General features: G+C 43.4%; 1 protein-coding gene across 12 annotated transcripts in view; it reads right to left on the reverse strand.

Annotated features, from left to right (window-relative positions):
- Positions 1-21855, reverse strand: part of tns1b (tensin 1b) — a 146428-nt gene that overhangs the window by 17888 nt on the left and 106685 nt on the right. For 9 of the 12 annotated variants that reach the window (XM_046403350.1, XM_046403348.1, XM_046403345.1 and 6 more), the window contains 6 exons: positions 21147-21222; positions 18424-18553; positions 18164-18229; positions 17683-17805; positions 2061-3548; positions 710-790 (listed from right to left, as the gene is read on the reverse strand). In XM_046403350.1, coding sequence (XP_046259306.1) covers positions 710-790; positions 2061-3548; positions 17683-17805; positions 18164-18229; positions 18424-18553; positions 21147-21222 — 1964 coding nt within the window. The remainder of the gene's footprint in view (positions 1-709; positions 791-2060; positions 3549-17682; positions 17806-18163; positions 18230-18423; positions 18554-21146; positions 21223-21855) is intronic. The other 3 variants (XM_046403346.1, XM_046403357.1, XM_046403351.1) reach the window with 2 other exon arrangements.

Consider the following 21855-nt stretch of genomic DNA (forward strand, 5'->3'; position numbering starts at 1 on the left):
TTTGATGTCGTGTTGCATCACCAAAAAGGATATTGCTGTCTGCGGTAAAGAGCCCAGACTGGTCCCTGAGACCCTAGGGGCTCTAAAGAGAACAATCCTGTTTGCATTGTGGTCACTGTCTCCCAGTGGACGCACAGAGCTTTAGTGATGTTTCCAACTAGGACTGTGGTCTCTCTCCTAGATTTGGTGTCCTTTGTTTGGCTTTGTAAATCTTCAAAACAGTGCAAGTGAAAAAAGCAGCCCTGAATGAGGCTAGTGTATCCTGGCCTTGGTATTGTTCCCTGAGTTTGGCAAAATGGATCTTGTGACATGCACTCTCCTGGGAAGGGACAGAGCCTCCTTTGTGTGTCCCCTGTCTCGTTCTTGTGAAACTTTAACATTACCCAGTTGAGTTTTTTTTTTTCTGCGTCACAGTTGAAGTGAGTCGCTAACCTTGAGGTAGAAAACTGCAACTCAGAACAAACAGGACTGACGAGTGAGTATGTATGCAGAGAGGAATCAGTGGTTAGTTTGATGCTTCTGCTTTGCAAACCAGATGAAGACAAATTTGTTATGTATGAAAGGGAAAAAGAGGAAGTGAAACAAGAAGAAACACACTCCACCACACTCATAGGCAAAGCAGACCAGGCTGAAGGAACACTAAAAAAAAGGAGAGGTCCTCCTTTTTTTTTTCTTAAGCGTTCCCTTCAGACAGGGTGTGAGAACCAACCCGAGAGGGAGTGAGAACGGCGGTGCTCAGACTGAGAGGAGGTCATGCTGGGGATGACACTTTGGACACGAGCCGAGTATTCTGGGTAAACAGATGAATGATGAGAGAAAGAACAAGGATGAAAACTGGGAAAAAGAAAACAAGAAGATGAGCACCCGCCTATGAAAGAACAAGAGAATAAGCAGTTAACTGGTAACAGGAATAAGCATCTTTTATGTAAGTGGAACATGTCAAAGCTATGCTAGTTTAAGTGAAATAGTTTTGTATTTACTGTCTCCAAACAAGTCATGAAAAAACGAAGATTTCTAAGATACAGGAAGTAGAAACCAATCTGGCATGGATTTCACACAAACAATTCTCTATATTTCCATCTCCCTAATGGTGTGAAACTAGCATTTAGAAGTGCGTAACTGACTGTACATCTAAATGGCAGTAAAGTGAAGTGAACCATACTGTTGATTCTAGAAAACCTCTTTTTGGCATGTGTTATCTGAGGGCTCAGCTATCACACTGCTTTATGTTGACTTTGCTCCATTTCTTGCTGCTCTGCAGGATGTCCGCCGTGCTTATCTGAAGACAGTCGACCTGGTGGATTGAAGAGAACACTTCCTGTTTGAGCCTGAGTGCTGGGGACTGACGAGGTGCAGCTCAGGAAATGAGATACGGACGGAGCAGTGTTTTCCAAGAGCATGTGTACAGTGCACAGCATTAACATCACTGATCAGTAAATGTTCTGCTATCACAGTAAACAAAGTATACACAGGTGGTACAATGAATAAAATTCAGTGAAATGAATAATATTTAATTTAGAATTTTGAATCAGCAAACACCATTAAACAACAGGATAATATTGTTGTCTCTACTGGATAAAAGCTGTGGAAATAATTAACCAAATGGTTGCACTTGGTGTGGTTTAGGTATCAGCTAGCCACATCTCAGCAGTCATTTCATCTTCCTAACACAAACCTTATGAATGAAATCTAAAATGTTTTCATTTATTTTCCAGTAGCCAGTTTCCCTTTACATGCACTTTTGTGATCTCAAACACGAAAGGGTGTTTAAATCCAATACTCCACCAGACTCTCCCATCTTAGTTTGTTTGAAGTATTGTAGGTCAGTGCCAATACCCTTGTTTATGACAGGCTGCAATAGTGAAGAGTAAAATATTGTATTTTAGGGTTGTTTTTTTATCGTTCTGGGCAGACTATAGAAATCACATAAATACATATGAAGATGCAGCCTCTTGCCGAATAGCATGTAGTTCGCATTTTTAAACAGAATTAACAAGTTCTGAGAACACAAATGGAAGTATGGAAGTATCAGGATGAAATAATTTAATTTAAAGTCTTACCAGCTACTCTTTGGGCGACCAGGCCTTCAACATTGAAGACTTCATCCGGCTCACTATCTCTTGGCTGTGGTGACACTGAGGCACCACTAGGGCTTCTGTGGGGCTCAGAGACCTCTGCAGGCTGGGGCAGTGTGCTTGGAGGGTAGGCATCAACAGGCTTGAGCTGAATTTGACCAGCTACAGTGGGGAAGCTTTGTGAGGAAGGACTCAGAGATCCCTGCACAGTTGCAGGTTCTGGTGTACTAGGTTTCCCTGGTGACATCTGAGCCGGTGAGGAGTGGCTGGCCAGGCTGGAGATAGGGCCAGAAAAGTGGGTATGAATGGCAGCATCTGCCTGGTAGGAGGGCCTCGTTTGGCTCTGGGAGAAGGACGGCTGGGTAGTCACTACGGCACTGTTTTCGCGCAGTGGAGCACTTTGGGACTTTGGCACCAGCGAACGGCCTGGTTCCAGGTCCAACATTAGAAGATTAAGGGTTTCAATAGATTGCTCAATTTCTTGCTGGGAGGCGCTGTGTCGATGAGGGAACTGCGGGAGGCTGTGGTGGCTGGGAATTGCTGCTACAGATGGAGGTGGACTAAAAGTGAGGCCTTCAGTTACTGGCTCCTCAGGTACACCGAACTGGTGCCATACATTGAGGCCACGCTGGACGGCATCCCTACTACTGGTGGTGCGGGCAGGAGCCTGTGGCATAGTGTTTGGCTCTGCACCAAATGACTGAGAGCGGCTCAAACTGCCATTCTGGATAGCCATGTCATTACCCGAGGATTGGGCTGACTCACTTTGGGTCAAGGTGACAGGTTTGTTGGACACTCCGACCTGTCGCTGGACGGTTTCCAGAGGTTTTTCTGGGAGGCTACGCTCCAGATACGGCACATGATCCTGGCCATTGATGAGTGACTCAGACTGGTAGTAGAGATCAGCTGGTGTAGCCCGCCCGTCTGTGGAGGAGAATGTCCCTAAACTGTCCACACTGTTGCCCTCTTGACTGGTAGGCAGTTCATCATCTAAAATGTCAGTCTCACGGTCAATGCTACTGTGCCCATTGACATGGACCTGGGCAGGCACCAAGTGACGCATACCTCCAGCAGCAGAGGTCGGGGTGGACAGGTAGTCCTGTCGATGCATGGGCCCCTCCAAGCCGCTCAACAGCTGCTCAAGCTCCTGCTTCTCTTGGGGACTTATTGACTGTTGTGTAGGCGGGGTCTGCTGGTGGACTGAGGGTGGCTCCTCACCTATAGGAACATGCGTCTGGCTCACTGTGGAATTCTGAGGGGCTGCTGTTGCATCATCAGTTCGGTCAGTTTTGATGGAGGCAGTAGAGTTTCCTGAGTCGCTGCTCACAGACAAGGCATGGTCAACTGCAGGTAGGGCGTGTTCAACAGCACTGGGCGGGAGACCGTTGGCTGTGACGGTTCCATCAACAGACTCCTTTTTGCGAACTTTGGCATACAGGCTGCCGTCCAGGGGTCCTTGGGTATGGATGACTTCTAAAACAGACAAGTATGACAGAGGCTCATTAGAGATTCAGCCAAACAGGACAATCAAGTCATTCAGCTCTGCACAACCCTTTAATTTTCATACACTCAAGTACTCACAGTACTTTGACAATTACATAAATAAAGGTGCAATCCTCTAATCATAAGCACACAAGATTCATCAAGACCTTAAGAAGCACAGAGTGAGGAGCTATCATTGAAAGAAGCAGGGGTATCAGGAGATTGAGTGGGCATGGCCAAAACAGCTGCGGTTAAATTAAACATTGGCTCATGTCCACCTGCTCTACCAGCTTCAGGAAATGATCAGAGTCTGTGGCATGCACTGTGGAAAAAACGATGAAATAACAGGAGCCTGCCTTGCACTTTCTCAAGCCAGTCGGGTTAATCTGTGCCACCTGAGGGATACTGGCATAAGGGAAGATTGATCAGTTGTTGATTTTATGTGCTTATGATCCTCCTCAGGATACCCTGATGTAAAAACCAGTTGGATGAATGGACATCACAGGATTTTAATCATTAATTTGTTTACTTACTAACTTGGACAGAAAGCTGTAAGGTAGACTGTGTACACTGAACATTACTGCACATGCACACATACTGTACACACACGCCTGTGCACATACACATTCACACATGGCCACACCCAAATCCAGTGAAGAGGAAGCAGGGTGCCCCAATCAGAAGAATTTAGTCATCACTGGAAAATCAGCCTCACTAAGTGAGGAAGGCCTGGGGGCTTTTCTTGGCCTCTGAAACTCAAAGCAAAACAAAAGCTCAACATACTGAGAGCCACACTGAAAAGGTTTAAACACACAAACACAAACTTACATCAAGTTAGCTCTTTTTTCCAGCTTTTCCAAAGTGAACTGCAGACAGATTTGTCAATGCTGTCATGTGATCAAAAAGGGTAATGTCTGAAAAACACAACTAACTACCTCACATCCTCTGCACCGAGTTGTGTGGTACTTCAGGGGAGCAAAGACAAAACCAATACTATGTCAGATAATTCTTCTTTTAATGTCAATTTAAGTTCTCAACAAGCCTCATAACCCATGATGAGGCAATCGAATCAGGTTCTACAGCTGTACAAAGAAGCTGTCTGTGTCTCAGTAACTTATAGATATCTCACATCTCAGCCTTAGTGAATACAGAGCTCTGTAATGGAGCTCAGTGGGCGTACACAAGCTGGGTACCGCAAGGTCTCTTTGGCTGGCTCAAGGCAACTTGCCAAAGCAATGTCGCATTGTAGCACTGGAAACAAATCTGGTACTTCTTCACAGTCTATGTTCCCTGCTACTAATCCTTTAGTTTACTTTGATTGGTACATTGGTGGACCACATGTGGGAAAATTGGGCTATGGTAACCTCTAGCATGTAAGGATAATGGCTTTATGTAGCATCACATGCCATACAGACGATGTTTGTCCCCGTGGTTTAATCAGCTTAGTGTATCAATACTCATGGTAGCTGTCATGATTAGCACAATAAATACAGACCATAGCCAATAAAAGACCAATTATGATGCAAATGTTTTGATATTTTTGTGGCTGTTAATGTGCTCTGTCGACTAAAGTCAGTAGTCTCCCCTGAAACGTTAGATGCTAATACAGGAGGCTCCAAAATTAAGTCGTCATTACACTTTTATACAGCTCATGAAACTGCTTAAGTATCAGGTTCGGAACTGTGCACGCATTTCCATCCACATATGCCTACACTCACTTTTGATGCCTCAGTCTTGCTGATAAACATAGACATAACCCATGAAAGAAGAGCTCCCTTAACTTTCTCCATTTCAGTACCCTTAGAATCACCTGCCCCATAGCCAAATGTGACTCAATGCAATTACGATGGTCACAAAGCTCAGCTGAAAGGCTGAAGTACAACATGTAAACAAGTCATTGCAAAGTCAAAGCCTTGTCAAAGGAAACAACAGAAACACCTCCACAGGAAGAAGCTCCCCTACCTGTGTGAGCAGCGGATGACGATACAGTCCCAGTCTAAGCTGGGAAAAGCCCTGCAGAGGAGCCCCCGGGTGGGACATGAGGGATTACAGCAGGAGTTAGGGGATCTGTGGAGTTGGTTTTGACTACTGTTCCTCCTCCTCCTCCCTCTTCTGTCTGGCCAGATCAGGACAGCTACTCCCTGTTGCTTGCTGCTCAGTGGCTCGCCATAGTCTAAAGGCTGCCCGTGCTGTGTGTGCGTATGTGGGAGGTCTATCACAACAGCCTGTTTGACAGTGTATGTGGGAGGAGGGGGGGTAAGGGACCATTGAAATCTACAGCATGGAGTTTGATAGAATGACATCACTCCCTGTAGGTTCCTCTATCTCACACACCAACTTCCTTGAGCCCCTCAAGAAGTCTTACCAGCCCCTATCGCATGAATAAAAGGGTTTTTTCTTCACTAAAAGACTTTTTATTCCAATAATTTTGCCTGCAAATTAATCCAGTATATAAACCTTGTTTATGCTGTAGCTGAAATAACTGCATTAAAAAATATATTAAGGCATCCAACGATATCCATAGAAATGAGCCCTTTCCATGCACACATACAAGGAGATGCCCCTCCTTTATCCCACTGGTGTTGAAAACACTCATGTAATGGAAAGAGTTACTTCGTCCAACAACAGTCATTTAACGAGCTCTCTCCAAGCTAGGAAGCAGGGAGAAAGCTCCACCCTGCTGCAGCCAGATGGAGAAAACAGAAAAGCCTAGTGAGTCAAAAATAGAAAGATGAATACATTGAGTGGCTGAATACAAAAGGAGCTCATTGTCTCACTAAAAAAATGACAGATAAAGCCAGACGTAGGTGATTTACATTCACTGGGATCAACATATGGGAACCTTTTTCCCACAGCCTGAAAACTCTTCAGTTCATGGTCTGCTTCATATCACCTTGCCATCTCTACACATTAGCATGCAGGACAGTCACACAACCCAGAACAATTGACAACAGCACACATTCATCATTCTGTCTAATATCAATAATCATGTGACTTCAGCCTCCACAAAAACATTTTTCTACATTCTCATTTCAAGTAGATACATTGGAAGTTACATGATTATGGATTGTGTTTTCACTCATTTGACTCACAGATTATCAGCTCCTCTTTTCTCTCGTAATGCCACGACTGCGATGAGGCCAGCTGTGCTGTGGTCCCACTCTCACATCAGCTGGAAGCTCATTTTAGTCAGGCCTCTTTAACTAGATCATGTCTTCACTTTGGAGACAACGTGACTGATGAGCGATCCACAGAATCCCCATTTGTACTACAAGAAATCTTATCCGTCACTTCACACTGGTGAGACTTTTTACGGCAAGCAGACTATTTATGTTCAGACAGCTTCTGTGTGAGGTGCTATGTCTGCTGCTGTTTTCAAGCCTCTGCAAATAACCTTTGACGTTATTCCTTCATGTAATAAGAAATACGTATGTGTGATATCTTACACTGTTTCTGTTTATACATACTCCCCAGGAGGTAAATACTTGCTCTGTGATCCCAAGCACATTAGTCAGAGGAGAATGCCTGCGATCCTGACCTCATAGCCCTAATTATACAACAGCAGGGGAGAGTGAAGCATGTTTAACTAGTCTGGAGTGACCGACTGATTGCGTCGCTACATCCTCTTCATCAGCAAGGGGCAAAAATCAGTTAGGTTTATCACAAAATGTTTTAGAAAGCAGCAGCAGACAGAAGTTAAAACAAAAGAAGCGCTTCATGATTGTAAGATGTAGCACGCAGATCTACAACACCGCACATCTAAAACTGAACTCTACGAATAACAAAGTGTCACAGACGGAAGGCACTGCCAGATATTTTGAGGTTCTGTCGGCCAGATGGTCCAACTGTGTGACCTGCTGATCTTTAAACTCTGAGCTCTGACCCCTGTGGCAATAGATCCCCCATTACAGCGGAAATAGCGTGTTTCCCCTCTAGCTTACATGAACAAACACACCATGTGCTACTCCGTGTTTGTGCGTGTGGGCATTCCGAAACAGCTGGGGGTCCATGTCTACTGACCACAAGTGTGACATTAATAAAACAGCAATGATGAAACATTTTCTGAGAACATCCCCTCAGGCCTCAACTGCTAAAACCACTAATAGCCTAACAAGAATAAAGTATATTTACATTTATGAAGCCCAAGAGAATAAAGAGCGTCAGTTGATGATAGTCTAACAGTATGCAAGTCAAGCCTAGAACCATTTTTGGTTAAAGTTAATGGCTGAACTATTGATCAGGCCTGCTTTTACAGAGTGAGTGGGCTCAAGGACACCTATTAGAATAATACTGTGGCCTCGTAAATGATTTACGTAAGACGTTATTAAATCTTATGAGCTGGGTTAATTTGACTTGTTAAGATCAGAGGAAAATGATGAATTAAAAGAGTCAACAGGGAGGTCATGAAACTGACCTGATAAATTAAAGCAACAAATGCTTGTCTTGTAAGTGGCTTACTGATTGTGAGAGAACAAAATTCTTCACTTTGCAGTATTCAAACTGGATCACAATTTACAATTCCAAATAGTAAGCAAATGTTGCAAAACTCTTGGTACAGAAGCACACCAAGATACACAGTTCCTTTAAATACAGTTTGGTCATAGCTCTAAAATGCCTAGTGAAATGTAAGTACAGGAACTTGTTCTGGCTTAATGAACACTTGCCCTGCAGCTCATTAAATATACATGAAAGATTACTGGATCAATGTGCGAGTGCAAGCTTGCTGGGATTGGGGAAACAAAGGACAAGGTAATGGAGGGTGATTTAAAAAAGGGGAGAATATTGATTTATATTGATGCTTTGCTGGCCTTGAATCTGGCCAACCCTGCCTGTATGGCATGGCTACAAGAAGTACTATTTGTTCCACAAATATGCTTCAAAGTTGAACACAAAGTCAGTTTCTAAAATATTACTTCTCAGTGCAAACTAACCAGTAGCCTGACAGCAGTATTGATCAGACTATATTTATCAAAATACTACTGAAAAAAAAAAAACAAAACACACACACACACACAAAAGCGTAGCGTAGCAGTTCATCCATGCACAGCATTATGTTTCGTTCTGGATGAGGTTGTGTCTCAGGAAATGTCCTTAGCAGTCGTTAGCAGCAGGATTGTGCAGGGAAAATCTTGAGGGCCAAATGAGGAGAGCGTCTGATGAGCTGCTTGCTCTTGATTGGACACTTCCTTCCATAGCCACCCTTGCAGGTGCCCTAAACAGCCACAATTAGTATGACAATGACAAGGCTATGACCCCTCACAGGTTCTCACTGTTCCTGGATTTGTGTTGCTCTGATGAACATTCAGGGACTGAATGGGAGCAGCGGTTTGACCCTGTGCCAATATCAGCAATAATATCTAGTATAACTCTACTTTTTCAAGTACTGCTTCTTGTGAAGTGAAGAACAGTGTTATACCAGAGACCAGGAAAGGCCGGTGCATGAAAAGAACTCTCTTTAAAATGAAAGATAATAACAAAAGAGGAGCGGCCAGTGTTCCCAATGGAGCTAAAATGAAAGTGTTTGAGTTCATGCTGAAAACTTAGCCCCCTTTTTCTTGTAAAGTTCATCTACTGTGTCCATCCACCCCTTGGCTCAGGAGGGGTCTATTTAGTAAGCTAAGTGACCCATGCAGAAGGAGGCCCAGGCCAATAACACACCCGTAACAAGGCAGTGGTGCCTAATAAAGAAAATGCAACTCTTGGTCTCCCAACTTGTCTCCCATTCTTTGCTTTTACTTGAGTCTAAAAAGCATAAACACTTAACACAAAAAGGGTCAAGGGGATCAGCTGCTGGACAAGTCCTTATGTAAAGCCATCTTATGTCAAATAAGCACAATAAGTAGTTCATAATTTACAAGAAAGCTGGATGATTTTTGTTAACTGTCAGCTGGCAGTCTACTTAGGGTGAATGTAAAAGAGTAACGTTAAGTTAGCAAAGATCGGCTTGTTTAGCGGACTTATAAATGTCCTGGTTAAATATGATAACATCCATAAGCAAAGGCTTACTGCTGACCAAGATGAGGTGATGGTGAGATGGTGTACATCTGGCGAATAAAGAGATTCTGATTCTGATTCTAAGGATCCTCTCCCTCTTCAACCTATAGTGAAAAGACATCAGTGGATAAAAGATCAATAGAGGGCGGATTTTGTGAGAAGAGCTTGTGGAAAGTGATCATGATTAATTATGCCCTGGCTCTGCCATGGCATTTTTAGCCAGATCAGCTGTGTAAAGATGGCTGGAGAGAAAGAAAGAGGCAAAGAGAATGTCTGGCCAACAGCTGGGGTAAAGCTGTATCTGTGAGGAGGTAACAGAGCACTTATTCATTCCCACACATTATGGACGCCTGATAACCAGCACTCTGTCTCCCAGGATTAGCAATATCCTGCAAAGAACTTTATAACACTCATGTATCATTGTACAAAAACACAAGCACACCATCTATTTTCCCGTGTGAAATTCAGCCTCTAAGCATTTGTATATAGCGGAAGTTAGTCACCTTTAGCTTCTCCTATATCAAAGTTAGATAACCTCTATATGAGGAGTTGCTATATTTGGTGTAGCACACAAACACTTGCCCCACAGTCAGTGGCTGTCAGAAACCCCTGTTCCTGTGCCCCCGCAGCCAGAGTCCAAATGGGGACACTGCACAACACAAGGCGCTTGTTCTCTCTTTTTGTCCAATGCAGTCCTTCCTAGAAGGCCTTTATTTTCCTGTCTTGGCTGTTATGCAATGAGAACTGAGCAAAGTTTGGAGTGAAAGCAGCCTTATCCTCCCTAAAGCCTCAGACCAGACTGAAGGACTGATATGAAGGCTTGTTGCCAACACAAAGGACCAGACATTTCACCTCTGCATCTTCTTGGAGCCACAGCCTGACAATGTCTGTGTTTCAATGAGGTCATGTTCTCATGGAGAAAGTTATCATCCAGGGGATGGTAGTCAGAGTCAACCGAGAAGTGTCAGACACCACAATATTCAGGTCAGCAGATATCACGAGAGGTGGACAGCTGCTGTCCAGAGCCTGATGTTCACACTCAAATCAGTTCTCACACAAATGTACAAGTTGATCTCATCTCCAGTTAATGAAGAAACAACTGATCTGAAGCCCAACCTTCAAATGAGTGATGGAAGTTCATGCTCCCCTATTTTAGCTTACTGAAGGGCCCCTGGGCGAGACGCTCACTCCATATAAAAGGGCAGGTTATGGTGTCTAATGTTATGATCCATGCTACTACACTTTAGTACAATGTCTTTTTTTATCTGCTCCCATTTGGCTTGAGTTGCAGCAATATGCTGTTAATACAAAACAACATTTCCTGCATCAGTTTCAAATTAAAAAGCCTCTAGCATTTCAGCGGACATGCAACCTTCAGTTCTTTTGAAGGCTTTTATTGTGAAACATCTGTAAGAATGTGTTGCGGAAATCGAACTGACTGCCATCTTTTCTGCACCAGGCTAAAGTCTTATTTTATTTTTTAATTTTGATGTTTAACAGTTGTCCTGATGTACTGTGGTGGTGCTATCCTCTCATTCGTGGACATGTGCCACACCTTGTGATAAAATCCAGCATACTGGTCCAATGTGGTCTAAAGCTCAATGTCAACCCTGGTTTTAAAATTTTTACACTGGGCCAAACCCCCCGAAGAACCAGAAGATGCAGAGTTAGTCAATATCAAATGCTTAATGAACAGGAGTCATTCAGTATTGGCTTTGGTGTGTATGGTTTAAGAAGAGCACAATCATTCAGAATTAGTAATGACTAAATGTCACTGCTGTCTGCGGTAATTTACAGCTCACCTGGTTCCTGAACTACTCTTGGGCTGACGGACCATTTGAATCTCAGTCATCCGTTGGGACCAAACAGCCTCAGCAGTGATATCATACTGTTGCATCAACTTCTATCTCCACCAAGATTACGTAAACCCGCACCCCATCCCACCCATGTGTAGCTCAGCCGGCAACATAAATACAGACTTGACTCATCTGAACCTTTCTCTCTCTTGCTTCAGGAACGCAGCAACAAATAGTCTGTGCCCAACCGGGCAGGCATGGTCAACTCATCTGGTCTGCTGGATAAGTTAAGGCTGGGACACAGACATCTCCCTGTGACTAATGTGTATGGGATCAAAGAAGAAGCATTAACCTCCAGGAGAGAATGTGCAAAACAACACACACACACACACACACACACCTGGGCTGCCACTTCTCAACACGGGGAAATGCTTTTTGGATCTTGGATAAACAGTAACTTAATGGCACTGGAAAATAAGCTTGCACAGAGAAATCAGGGACACATGACACATTTCTAGAATTTGCTACAGTGGCTGAAAACTTTCACAGAGCTTAAATTCCCTTCATGTACAGTTTTTTGATCCAAACTTATTTTTGTATTTCTATCATAAAAAATCTGTTCAGATCTGGAAACACTTCTACTTTGCAATGTACAAGGTCTGGATAAAAAATTCCCATTTTGCATTTGTTTTCTTCCTAATAAGTTTGGCAAATTAGACTTGTTGTATTCCCAGATCCTGGCAATTAACTTGGTGAGTGCAATGCTAGTATTCCCGACAGGAATGAAGGGGAAAAACTACAAAAATAGAGATAAGAAGCACTAAATCTAAATGATCCTTCATGTGCCTATAATGTGCCTCGGCGTTTGATCAGTGCTGGATAAAAGCTTTTGTAAAAGATTAAGCTTCAAAGGGTAACTTTCCATGTGAATGCAGTTGAAACAGTGAAAAAAGATTAACATATGAAACACAATGCGGTCAAGTGTTTGGATAACAGACAACCTGATGTCAGTAAGGAAATAAGCACATCAAGTTTCTCCTTTGCTGCAAATCGCACCTCCACATCTACAGTACTGAGCTGCTACTCACATGTTGTGAAAGACGTCAGCTGCTGAATATGTGACAGCTTTTCTCTCCGGCGTTACGAACGAGCAGAGGACAAACTGGACGCGCGCTGACGAATGAGCTCTTCAGTAGCTGTCAAAGCTCGAAGAAAAGGAAATCAAAGAAATCTCACTGTGCAACTCTTAGGAAGTGTGTGTGTGCGAGTGTGTGCTGAGCAGCAGAGCCACACTGACATTCTGCGTCACTCCTCCTCCTCCTCCTCCTGTGAATGTGTGCACAAAAGAGCTTCACAGTGGAGCGGCGGAGTCTGCCTTTAACTCCTCCGCCTCCCCGGCCGAGCGAGAGCAGCATTCGGTGCCAGTTTAAGACCGTTTGGGATTCAGCGTGGCCAAAGGTTTGAACAAATGACAAAACTCTGTTCACGACTAGAAGGAAATGGAGATTTAGAAAAAGCCAAAACACTGACTTCAGATCAGCTAAGTACTTGTGTTACATGTTAACGAAGAGGTTCTGTATGCCGTTAATACATCTATGGCTAAATTAGATGAATGTACTTTATATAATCATAAAAATCACTGAAAAATGTACTATTTAGCTGTTTAAGTGATTATAGGTTAGGTTATACCACGAGGTTATGCCTTGTGAAATCGGATTCTCTGTGCTTCCACATTACGTCTCAGTGTTTTTCTCTCTTATCTTTCATTCCAATATGCCAGAGATGAAGCGGGTCGGTCGAGCCGAGTCGATCATACGACTGAGTGGTAAACAAAAACACAAGAAGTCTGTCATTCAAATGACGATCGGGATCCACCCACAAAAATATGATCCACTCGTCTCAACTTGGGCTTTCAGACATTCCTGCATTTTGCTTCACGTTTGCAATTATTAATTACAAACCACGTCGCAGGGCTGATTAGACTGGTGTATGAGCCAGGTGACTGACATGATCAGGACACGAGAATTTGTCATTTATAGCAAAAGGTTATGCTGTGAGTTTATTGAACCCACTGATATTGTGAAGCATGAATGAAGCAGCTGATGCCCATTAATAAAACTGAACTAATACTGTGCTGTCTTGAGAAATCCATGCATTCTGTATGTTGTAAGCCTGGCATGTCGATGACCAGCGTTCTCTTTGGTCTTTGGTCACCGTCTGAGTTCGGACAGCAGCAACACTCAGGAAAAACAGCCTCCTCATTCATTTCACTGACACGGCTGGTTTGGCTCGGGACAGCAAGGGTTCCAACACAGAGGGCTCCGCCAAAAAACTGCAGGGTCATCCAGCAAAGTCGGACACGGCTCAGTGTTTGCTGCAACGCCATCCGAAAGCTTCGACACAAGGGAGTCTGCATCCCTGGTATTTTACTGGCTGACGACAGGGATCAGACTCACTGAATATGTTCCTCAAACAGGACTTCAGGACCATGAGACAAAATGACTTGTTTGACAACGAAGGTTTTGGCAGTTCGACACACATCATTTCTAACTGTGTCATCTGTGTAAAGGATACGGTGACTTCTTGTTTGAGTGTGATGTTTTGGACACTCTCTTGGTGTGTTGTATGCAAGGTGCAGGCATGACAAAAATCTGTGCTGAAACTCGCCCACAGCAGCTGTAGCTGTTTTTACCGAATAAACACAATGAAAAGTCGACATCAATCTTTGGAAACCAACAACCACATAGACAGCACTTACCCAAAGTTGATCCCAACAAAACATCAGCCCTATAATTTAAAGTCTTTTGCAATGCCTTGATAAGCAACGGGGGCATAAAACTTGCTGTAAGTAGCCTAGCGCGTTCCTGAAAGGCAGCTGCAATCCTAACAAACTGCGAACCCAACAACAACAATACCTTTTGTTTCGAACCAGCACTCGTGAAGATATACACCCTCTCCTGTTTTTCCCTCTCAGCTCTAGAAGCTACTCAGTCAGAGGACCTAATTGCCTTTTCAGTGCTAACAAGTGTGAAGCCAAATGACAGTGGAAACTCTCCAGTTTCCTGGAAACCGTTTCCCTTTTGTGTCTGTGAGAGGGAAACATTGTTAACGGTTACTTGAAAGGCTATTTGCAAGCGAGGCTCATTCAAAATGCAGTGTGTATCACTAAATAAAGTCCCGGCACAAAAGGCTACTGACGGGACGCGACTGAAGTCTTATCGAGGACAGCGAGTCTGAAGCAGCTCAATAAGAGCTTGTGATTGTGCGCGCGGGTGTTTGTGTGCTCGCTTATCATGCATTTCTGCTCGTGTCTGCTCATGTCTGCCTTGATCACAGTATCACCATCAGATGAGACAGGCGACTGGGACTGAACTGGACTGGACACACACACACACACACACACACACACACACACACACACACAAGCTCACCTCCACTGAAACAGAATGAGAGGAGACCCACACTTATTCTATTTTAGCGAGGCCTATTTCAAGCTGCTGCCGAGTGTGTGGTAGATATTTTATGGGCTGTGATAGAAGGTATCCAAGACACCTCTGACCTTTGGCTATCTGGGAGACCAATAAAAACACTCAGGGAGGGAAATCAAGGACATTAAATCCCTCTTGTAAAAAACTCACTTTGTCATTTACTTTACTTTGCAGACACTGGACATCTCTGAATTGCAGTAAGTTTGTAAATGGTCACTTGTTTCCTGAACAGCATACAGTCTGGACTGCAGGTATAAACGTAACTCATCATATCTGAACTGTGGATGCTTCTGTGCAATTTTTTTTTTCTTGTTTCTTTTGTTATCAGCCGCTGTATGAGTTTACTTCATACATCCACCTCACTACATTCAAAGGGAACTACTGCAATTTGTTCTTCACTACATTTAGGTGACATAACATACAGAGTTAGTTAGCAAAGTCATACTTTACAGACAAATCGCATGATCACTTTATAAAATATGTTGCGTTATTATTGATTTAACACCTCAGTCCTATAATCAGCAGTGTTGTGCCTTAGCGCGTTCAATGAACGATCGTTCACGAACTCGTTCATATTTTGGTTGAACGTGAACTGAACGCGTTGTATTTCTGCTTGATGAACGTTATTGTGAACGCGTTCTCGGCGCCCTCTCGCAGTATAATTTCGTTCAAGAGCGCACCTGATTTCCATGAAGCCTTCCGGGCGAAAACCCACGGCAAACACACCGTAAACCGCCCTTACTGTGTAGCGGAAAAACCACCCAACCTGGCAACAGCTGTCATACCTGTCGCACTAACAAATACGTCATCAACATACGGAGCGTGGACGAAGGCAGCGCGAGCTCGGACCGCTCAGACTCCACGGCGTTTGACTATTTGAAAGAATTTTATGCAAAAGGCACAACTGACCCAGACCACACAGTTTCAGTGTTAGAACTGATAAAATAATTGCTGTCTGTAGTTCTTTATGGGCTGCGGCAATAATTTTGACAAATAATAGCTCACAGCAGCGTATTGAAGAAAAAAAGAACTATGACCTGGTTCGTTTTTGGAACCTTGAACTTAGTTCAAAATTTTGTATTATGAACCATGAACTGAACCAGTTCGTTTTAAAATCTGTGAACTGAACTAGTTCATGTCGAAAGTGAACTTTCCCAACACTGATAACCAGTGGTTAGAAATAATATTATGTGGGATTTTTTTCCTTTGAACAGAATATTTTACATTGTAGTACTGCTACTTTCACTGACGTAAAGCATTTGAATACTTCATCCACCACTGCGTTCCGATAAGGACGTCCTGCACACTCAGTTACTGTCCTGCATCCCCTGCACAAGCAGGAGTGAAACTGCCACCAGACAAGTCGAGTCTGAGCAGGTGCTGGACGAGAGCTGCATGAGCTCATGTAATGGACTGCAAAATCGATGTGGGTTCATGCAGCAAATGACCATGTAATCACTGCATCTGTAAATAATGATTTACACTACAAAGTGGCATAACCATATGCATACCAGATCACATCGGTTTCCCTCAGGGTTATGCAATACCATCAAGACATAACAAATTCCTCTGCGCCATTATCAAAAGATATCAGCTTTTTGTTTTGTTCTTTACAAAAAAAAACAAAAACAAACAAGCCGAGCGCCCCGACACCCGCGGTTCTCTGAGAGGCAGAACAACAGCTCGCTGCTATCGCTAAGGGCGTAGCTTCGCTTCCTTTTTTTGGGTGGCAGAGAAGGCAGCACTTTGGCCACAGAGTGACCACCGCTCCCTCAACAGGAAGACTCTGTCCATGCCTGTGGCTGGACGCAGGAATGTCTCGCACTGCGCTCGCGTCCCACAGGGCCTTCGGCTGCTCTGCGGTCACAATTTCACCACAAATGGTTCCAGTGGTATCGATGCCTCTCCTCTCTTTCACAACACAATTTACTATTTACATCCAAGAAAACTCTGCGCTGCTTATTTATGTTGATTTCTGATACACGCATGAGCCACAGACTTCCTTTTTTTTATTTACTTTCTTCCCATGATGATATGATACCTCTGATCATACAACACTGATATCAAGCGTTTCAAAACACCCAATCGCTGGTTTGAACTTCAATGTGCCTTCAGTTTGACCCTGTCGTGTGGGAGTTTTAAAGAGAAGAAAGTGTGACAAAGTCTTCAAAGCCTGTTAGGATGCAGGCTGAATCTTTCCTCTGTCACGCACAAAGACTAAAACAGTCCTGTTCCAGAGGTCAGCCTCGTTACATGCTGTTTCTGTGTGACAGAGAAAGTGAGAAAGAGACTACAGAAGCTAAAATAAAATCCCAACTTCCTCTCAGACGCTCCGAAATGCATTTCCACAGTCACACGTACAGCGTAAACAACAGATACGGCTTGTGTCTGTTGTGAGAATTTAAATCCTACCGAAAAGTTCAAGTAATGAGAGAAAAGTGAGCAGCAACGAGTCTCAGGCAGGTTCATGCGTCTGATCATTTGTCTGCTGAAGTTAGAAACACAAGCTGTAGGAAAGCTTACTGCGTACCCTAAAGTGGCCATAAGCACCACGGCTGTAAAGAGTCAGTGTAATTAACAACCTCGTTAACTTTACAACACACACGAGGGGGAGCACAGTGAGTTCTGCCTTCTGCGTGTGGGTTTGTGTCTCTACATGTATTCATTCTGAATTGTGCTTTTTGTGCATCGAGGTTGATACCGAGTCAAATCTTTACCAACTGCTGCTTGTGTATACACTTGATGATGTTCGGACTGTCTCAGTGTGTGTGTGAGCGTGTGAGTGTGTGTGTGATGCATGCAGAACAGAATCTGTTGGGTTTCAATCTATTGTCCAGCTCTACTTACCGTCTGCGGTGTCCTCATAATTCTGATTGAAGTTTTCGTAGGAGTCCCAGCGAATCAGAGAATCTTGTGTGTTATAGTCGACCGAGACGCTCGGCCCGTTTTCTAGGTGGTCCACACCTGGACCAGAAGTACAGAGAGAGAGAGCAGACATCGTGAATGTCTTTAAATCGTCAAAAAGAAGGAAAAAGACCACATTCAAAATGTGAAAATGAATGAGTCCATAATGTTCTCCTTTACTTTACTACAGTGAAAACACGTATTACCTTTATTTGATTTATGACTGATTTCAGTTAGAGCTATCAGTGTTTTTGTTCACTGAATTAACAAACTTTTGCAACTAAAAGGAAATCAGAAATATGATGGTTCAGGGCATCACGCTGGCTGACATCCCCTGCTGTCTACTACATACTACATGTCAATGAAAAAGCACATACATATGAAGGTGAAATACAGTGTGAAAAATGCCCCAGTGCACTCTTACCATGAATTTTCTCGGGTCCAAAGGAGAAAATAAACTCCACTTTTCCATATTCTGGGAACCTTTCATCTGCACACAGGAAATAAAAAAAAAGGAGTCTTTGGGTCTTTGGTTTTCAGCAGAATGATGAAATGTTTAATCTTACATCAACAGTCTTTACAACAGTGAACAGATAGCATATTATAATGGTGCAATATTTGAAGAGGTGTAAATCTGACTCATTAGGTACTCACTACTGCAAAAAGTTGAGAACTTTTTCTTACCCTTGAATGTCTCATCAAGCTCGTCTTTCCCAAAGACGATCCCCAGGTCGTGAACAGCGCAGGTGTGAAACTGCACCCGGAATATCACATCTCGACACGGGCTGCGGTAGCGCTTGTGGTAGCACTTGAGCTGGAGGGCGAAAACCGTCAGGAGAAATTCAAACCAAACTGGATTTGAACAAGCAGGACCAACACAGCTCAACTGGTCAGTTTAACCTGGTCTGACTGCAGGTGCACAGATTCTTCAGTAGCTCAACAGGTACACTGAATGTTAAATAAAACAAGCGTTACAGGACGAAGCTTTCAACAAAGCAGTGTACATGAGCCTGACACACGCCATCTTGTTTCAGGGCCTTTTCTCTCTCTGACCAGTTTCTCCCAGCACCAACAGCTTTAAAAACCCACACAGGAAAATCTCCTCCCTCCTGCCGCTTCGTGATGGGCAGCCTGGACCTGTCAGGTTCTTACAGGTACTGCAGGATTATTTACCCTCAATCTGAACAGCTCACAAACTCAGACAGAAAAGCATAAATAAACTGACAAACCCCACTGCTACTGTGACAATGAGCTTTTAAAGGTTTCTTTGGACATAATACAGAAAAATATTGCAGGAAATCAGCAGCAGCTAAAAACTCATTTTTCAAACACAACTTTGAGGAAGGTAGAACTGATTTATTTTTTCTCCTTGTGTGGCCAAATAAGACAAAGCCACATAAGGTTCCCAATCCACACAAACACATAAAGAACTGAGGCTGAGAGGAAGGCAAAGCAGAATATCCTGTGGCTTAGTGCAGCTTTCTGGGCTATGGCAAACCTCCCACCGAGGGGTCTGTTTCATGAGCAAAACAATGCTGCTGAGCCAGAACAGAAAAACACGAGGAGGAAAACATTCATTGGAAGCTTAAATGTAGCCCAAACAAATTTTAATCTTCACGCACAGGCTTGAAACTAACCAAAGCCCTTTCCTTTTCCTTCATCGGGTGCATAAATTGCAAAAAATATTAATGTTAAAGCAATAGCTCAACATTTTATGGAGCGGCCTAACTCAGGTTCGTTGATGAGAAGATTGGTGCACTCCAGTAAGGCTGACCGATTAACATTTGTGTAATTTGTAATAAATAAATAAATAAGAAGACTGAAGCCTCTTTCACACGTGCAGCTACGTTCAGTAACATTTCCACGCGCCACAGCAATGGCTGGAACAGATGGGCCAGAGGACGGTCCAGCAGGTGGCAGTAATGGAACACGTGGACGCCAACTACCATAAAACTCAACAGAAGAAGTAGTCGATGGGACAAGGCCGGATGTACGTCTACTTCTATTATTTTTTAGAAACATGGTGGGCAAGGAGCCTTTCCTGTCCACTGCAAATTTAACTTTCAACATGTTTGTGAGGTATGTAACCGTGTTCACGTGCTTGTCCCTGCAATATTACTGCTTTCATTCACATGGCCGTACCAGCATAGTCCCTGAAATATTGCTCCATCCTCAGTTAGCTTGCTAACCTTGTGGCTCAGGCTTCATATTTACAGTACAGACCTTTTCACCCAGTCTCAATGCGTGAACGAGTACATTGCCCAAAACGTTGAGCTATGGCTCTAAAGTCTTTAGCTTTTTCATTACTTAAAACTGAACTTGGAATCAAAGTGACTAATACCAGCCAATGAGAGAAGAAAACAGCCAAAACCTAAAGAATTCAAATCATGTTTATTAAGATTTTCCTCTGTGATTATCTTCTTTTCATCTAACCAGTCAGTAATTAGTAATTTTTTGGCAGTCACGTTATCCACATCTCAGTTCCACCGCACCAGCACACATCAGTGCAGTTTTAAACGCAGGACCGCACACTCCAAGCTGGCCAACATCTGTCCCATTTGTCCCATAAGGCCACAGCGCCTCTGTATTACTGTAATAATAACAAGCATCAGCAGGCACAGCTCAGTGAGATGATGCATTCAGCAGAATCCATTAGTCCGTCTTAAATAAAGCATGAGACACGAGCTCGGGTCCGAGGGGAGGGGCCAAAACACAACAGCTCCTCTGAATTCCTCCATGCTGAGACTGTGAGCCCTGAGGACATCTCATGGATAACATTATGGCCTGAATGACAGCAGAAGCAGACAGTTTGCTGATGTGTGCTAAATGCAAAATAAGCCACAAGTGCTACTTCACAGAGAAGAACAATTTTATAAAAATCTTGTGAAAATCTCTCATTAAAAGTGCCCATCTGACAACTTACTTTTAAATGAATATGTCAACCTAAAATGGAACCCTGTGTATCCCAAACGCTGTTGGAAAGGAAGTACGTTGGTATTTTGACGTCATAGTTTCCAGCCAACATATTGTGTGCTAATGAGGGTCTATAAACTGAGCTATAGGACCCAGTCCAACAGTCTTCCCCGAGGTTTTTAATGGCACTGCTTCTTCTGTGATTGGACAATATAAACTGCTACAGCACACACACACACAGTACACACACTCAGTGTCATTACTAATAAATAATTTAAAAAAAATCTGCATTTCTGTGCATCCTCTGCACATTTCTGCAACTATTTTCATGGGAATTCTGTGTTCAGCATAATTTAATATCCGACATGTTACCTGGCAGAAAAGTGAAACAATAAGCTTTGCTCCTGTTGCCTTCACACTTGACCCACTGAGATTAAAAACCCCCAAAAAAAAGAAAAAGAAAAAAGAAAAGAAAGATTTCCAGAGTTTCTTACCAGGATGTCTCCTTTGAGAAGAAGACCAGGTTCAATGGTGATGCAGATGCTGGTCTGGCTGTCACCCTGAACATTACTGTGAGAGAAAATAGCCACAATGTGTTAGAGAGTGAGCCTGCCTTAATAATTACTGCTGTGAAAATGATCACAGCACAATCCATGCCATCAGTTTTCTTTTTGAAGTTGCTTGTCTGGGTAGAACCACATGCACATGATCCACACAGTCTACTGAAAATCCCTTATTTGCTTCAACAGTGGCCTTCGCAGGGCGTAACCGCAGTGCGGCACTGGGCTAATTTTGGGTATTAGTGTCTACATGATTGTCTGACTGGGAGAGTCGGATCAAAGGGTGGAGAATGCTAATAGGGATCATGTGAGAGGAAGTGGGGAGGAACATGATTTTGGTCTGCAAGGGGTTGAGAGTCTGGAGGCATATGTGCACTGACGCTGTATAAGTAGAAACGGTTCAACACCAGCGGGCTTCACTATGTACAGTAGTAACTTCATAAAGGCTGTAAGGAAAAAATGGGGAAATGAGTAAATATGGACAGGACAGAAGGATCAGGGACTTTAAAGCTGCAGAGTAAAAAAAACAAAGAAACAACCTAAACACAAAGCAGCATTCATGCTTCCCCAGTCGATTCTTCCGTTTGATCATTTTGTGCCCGAACTGGGGAAGAAAATAACTATCTGTACGATTTAGCTCGTA

Source organism: Scatophagus argus, chromosome 11 (genome assembly GCF_020382885.2).
Source record: "Scatophagus argus isolate fScaArg1 chromosome 11, fScaArg1.pri, whole genome shotgun sequence".
Classification (NCBI taxonomy): domain Eukaryota; kingdom Metazoa; phylum Chordata; class Actinopteri; family Scatophagidae; genus Scatophagus; species Scatophagus argus.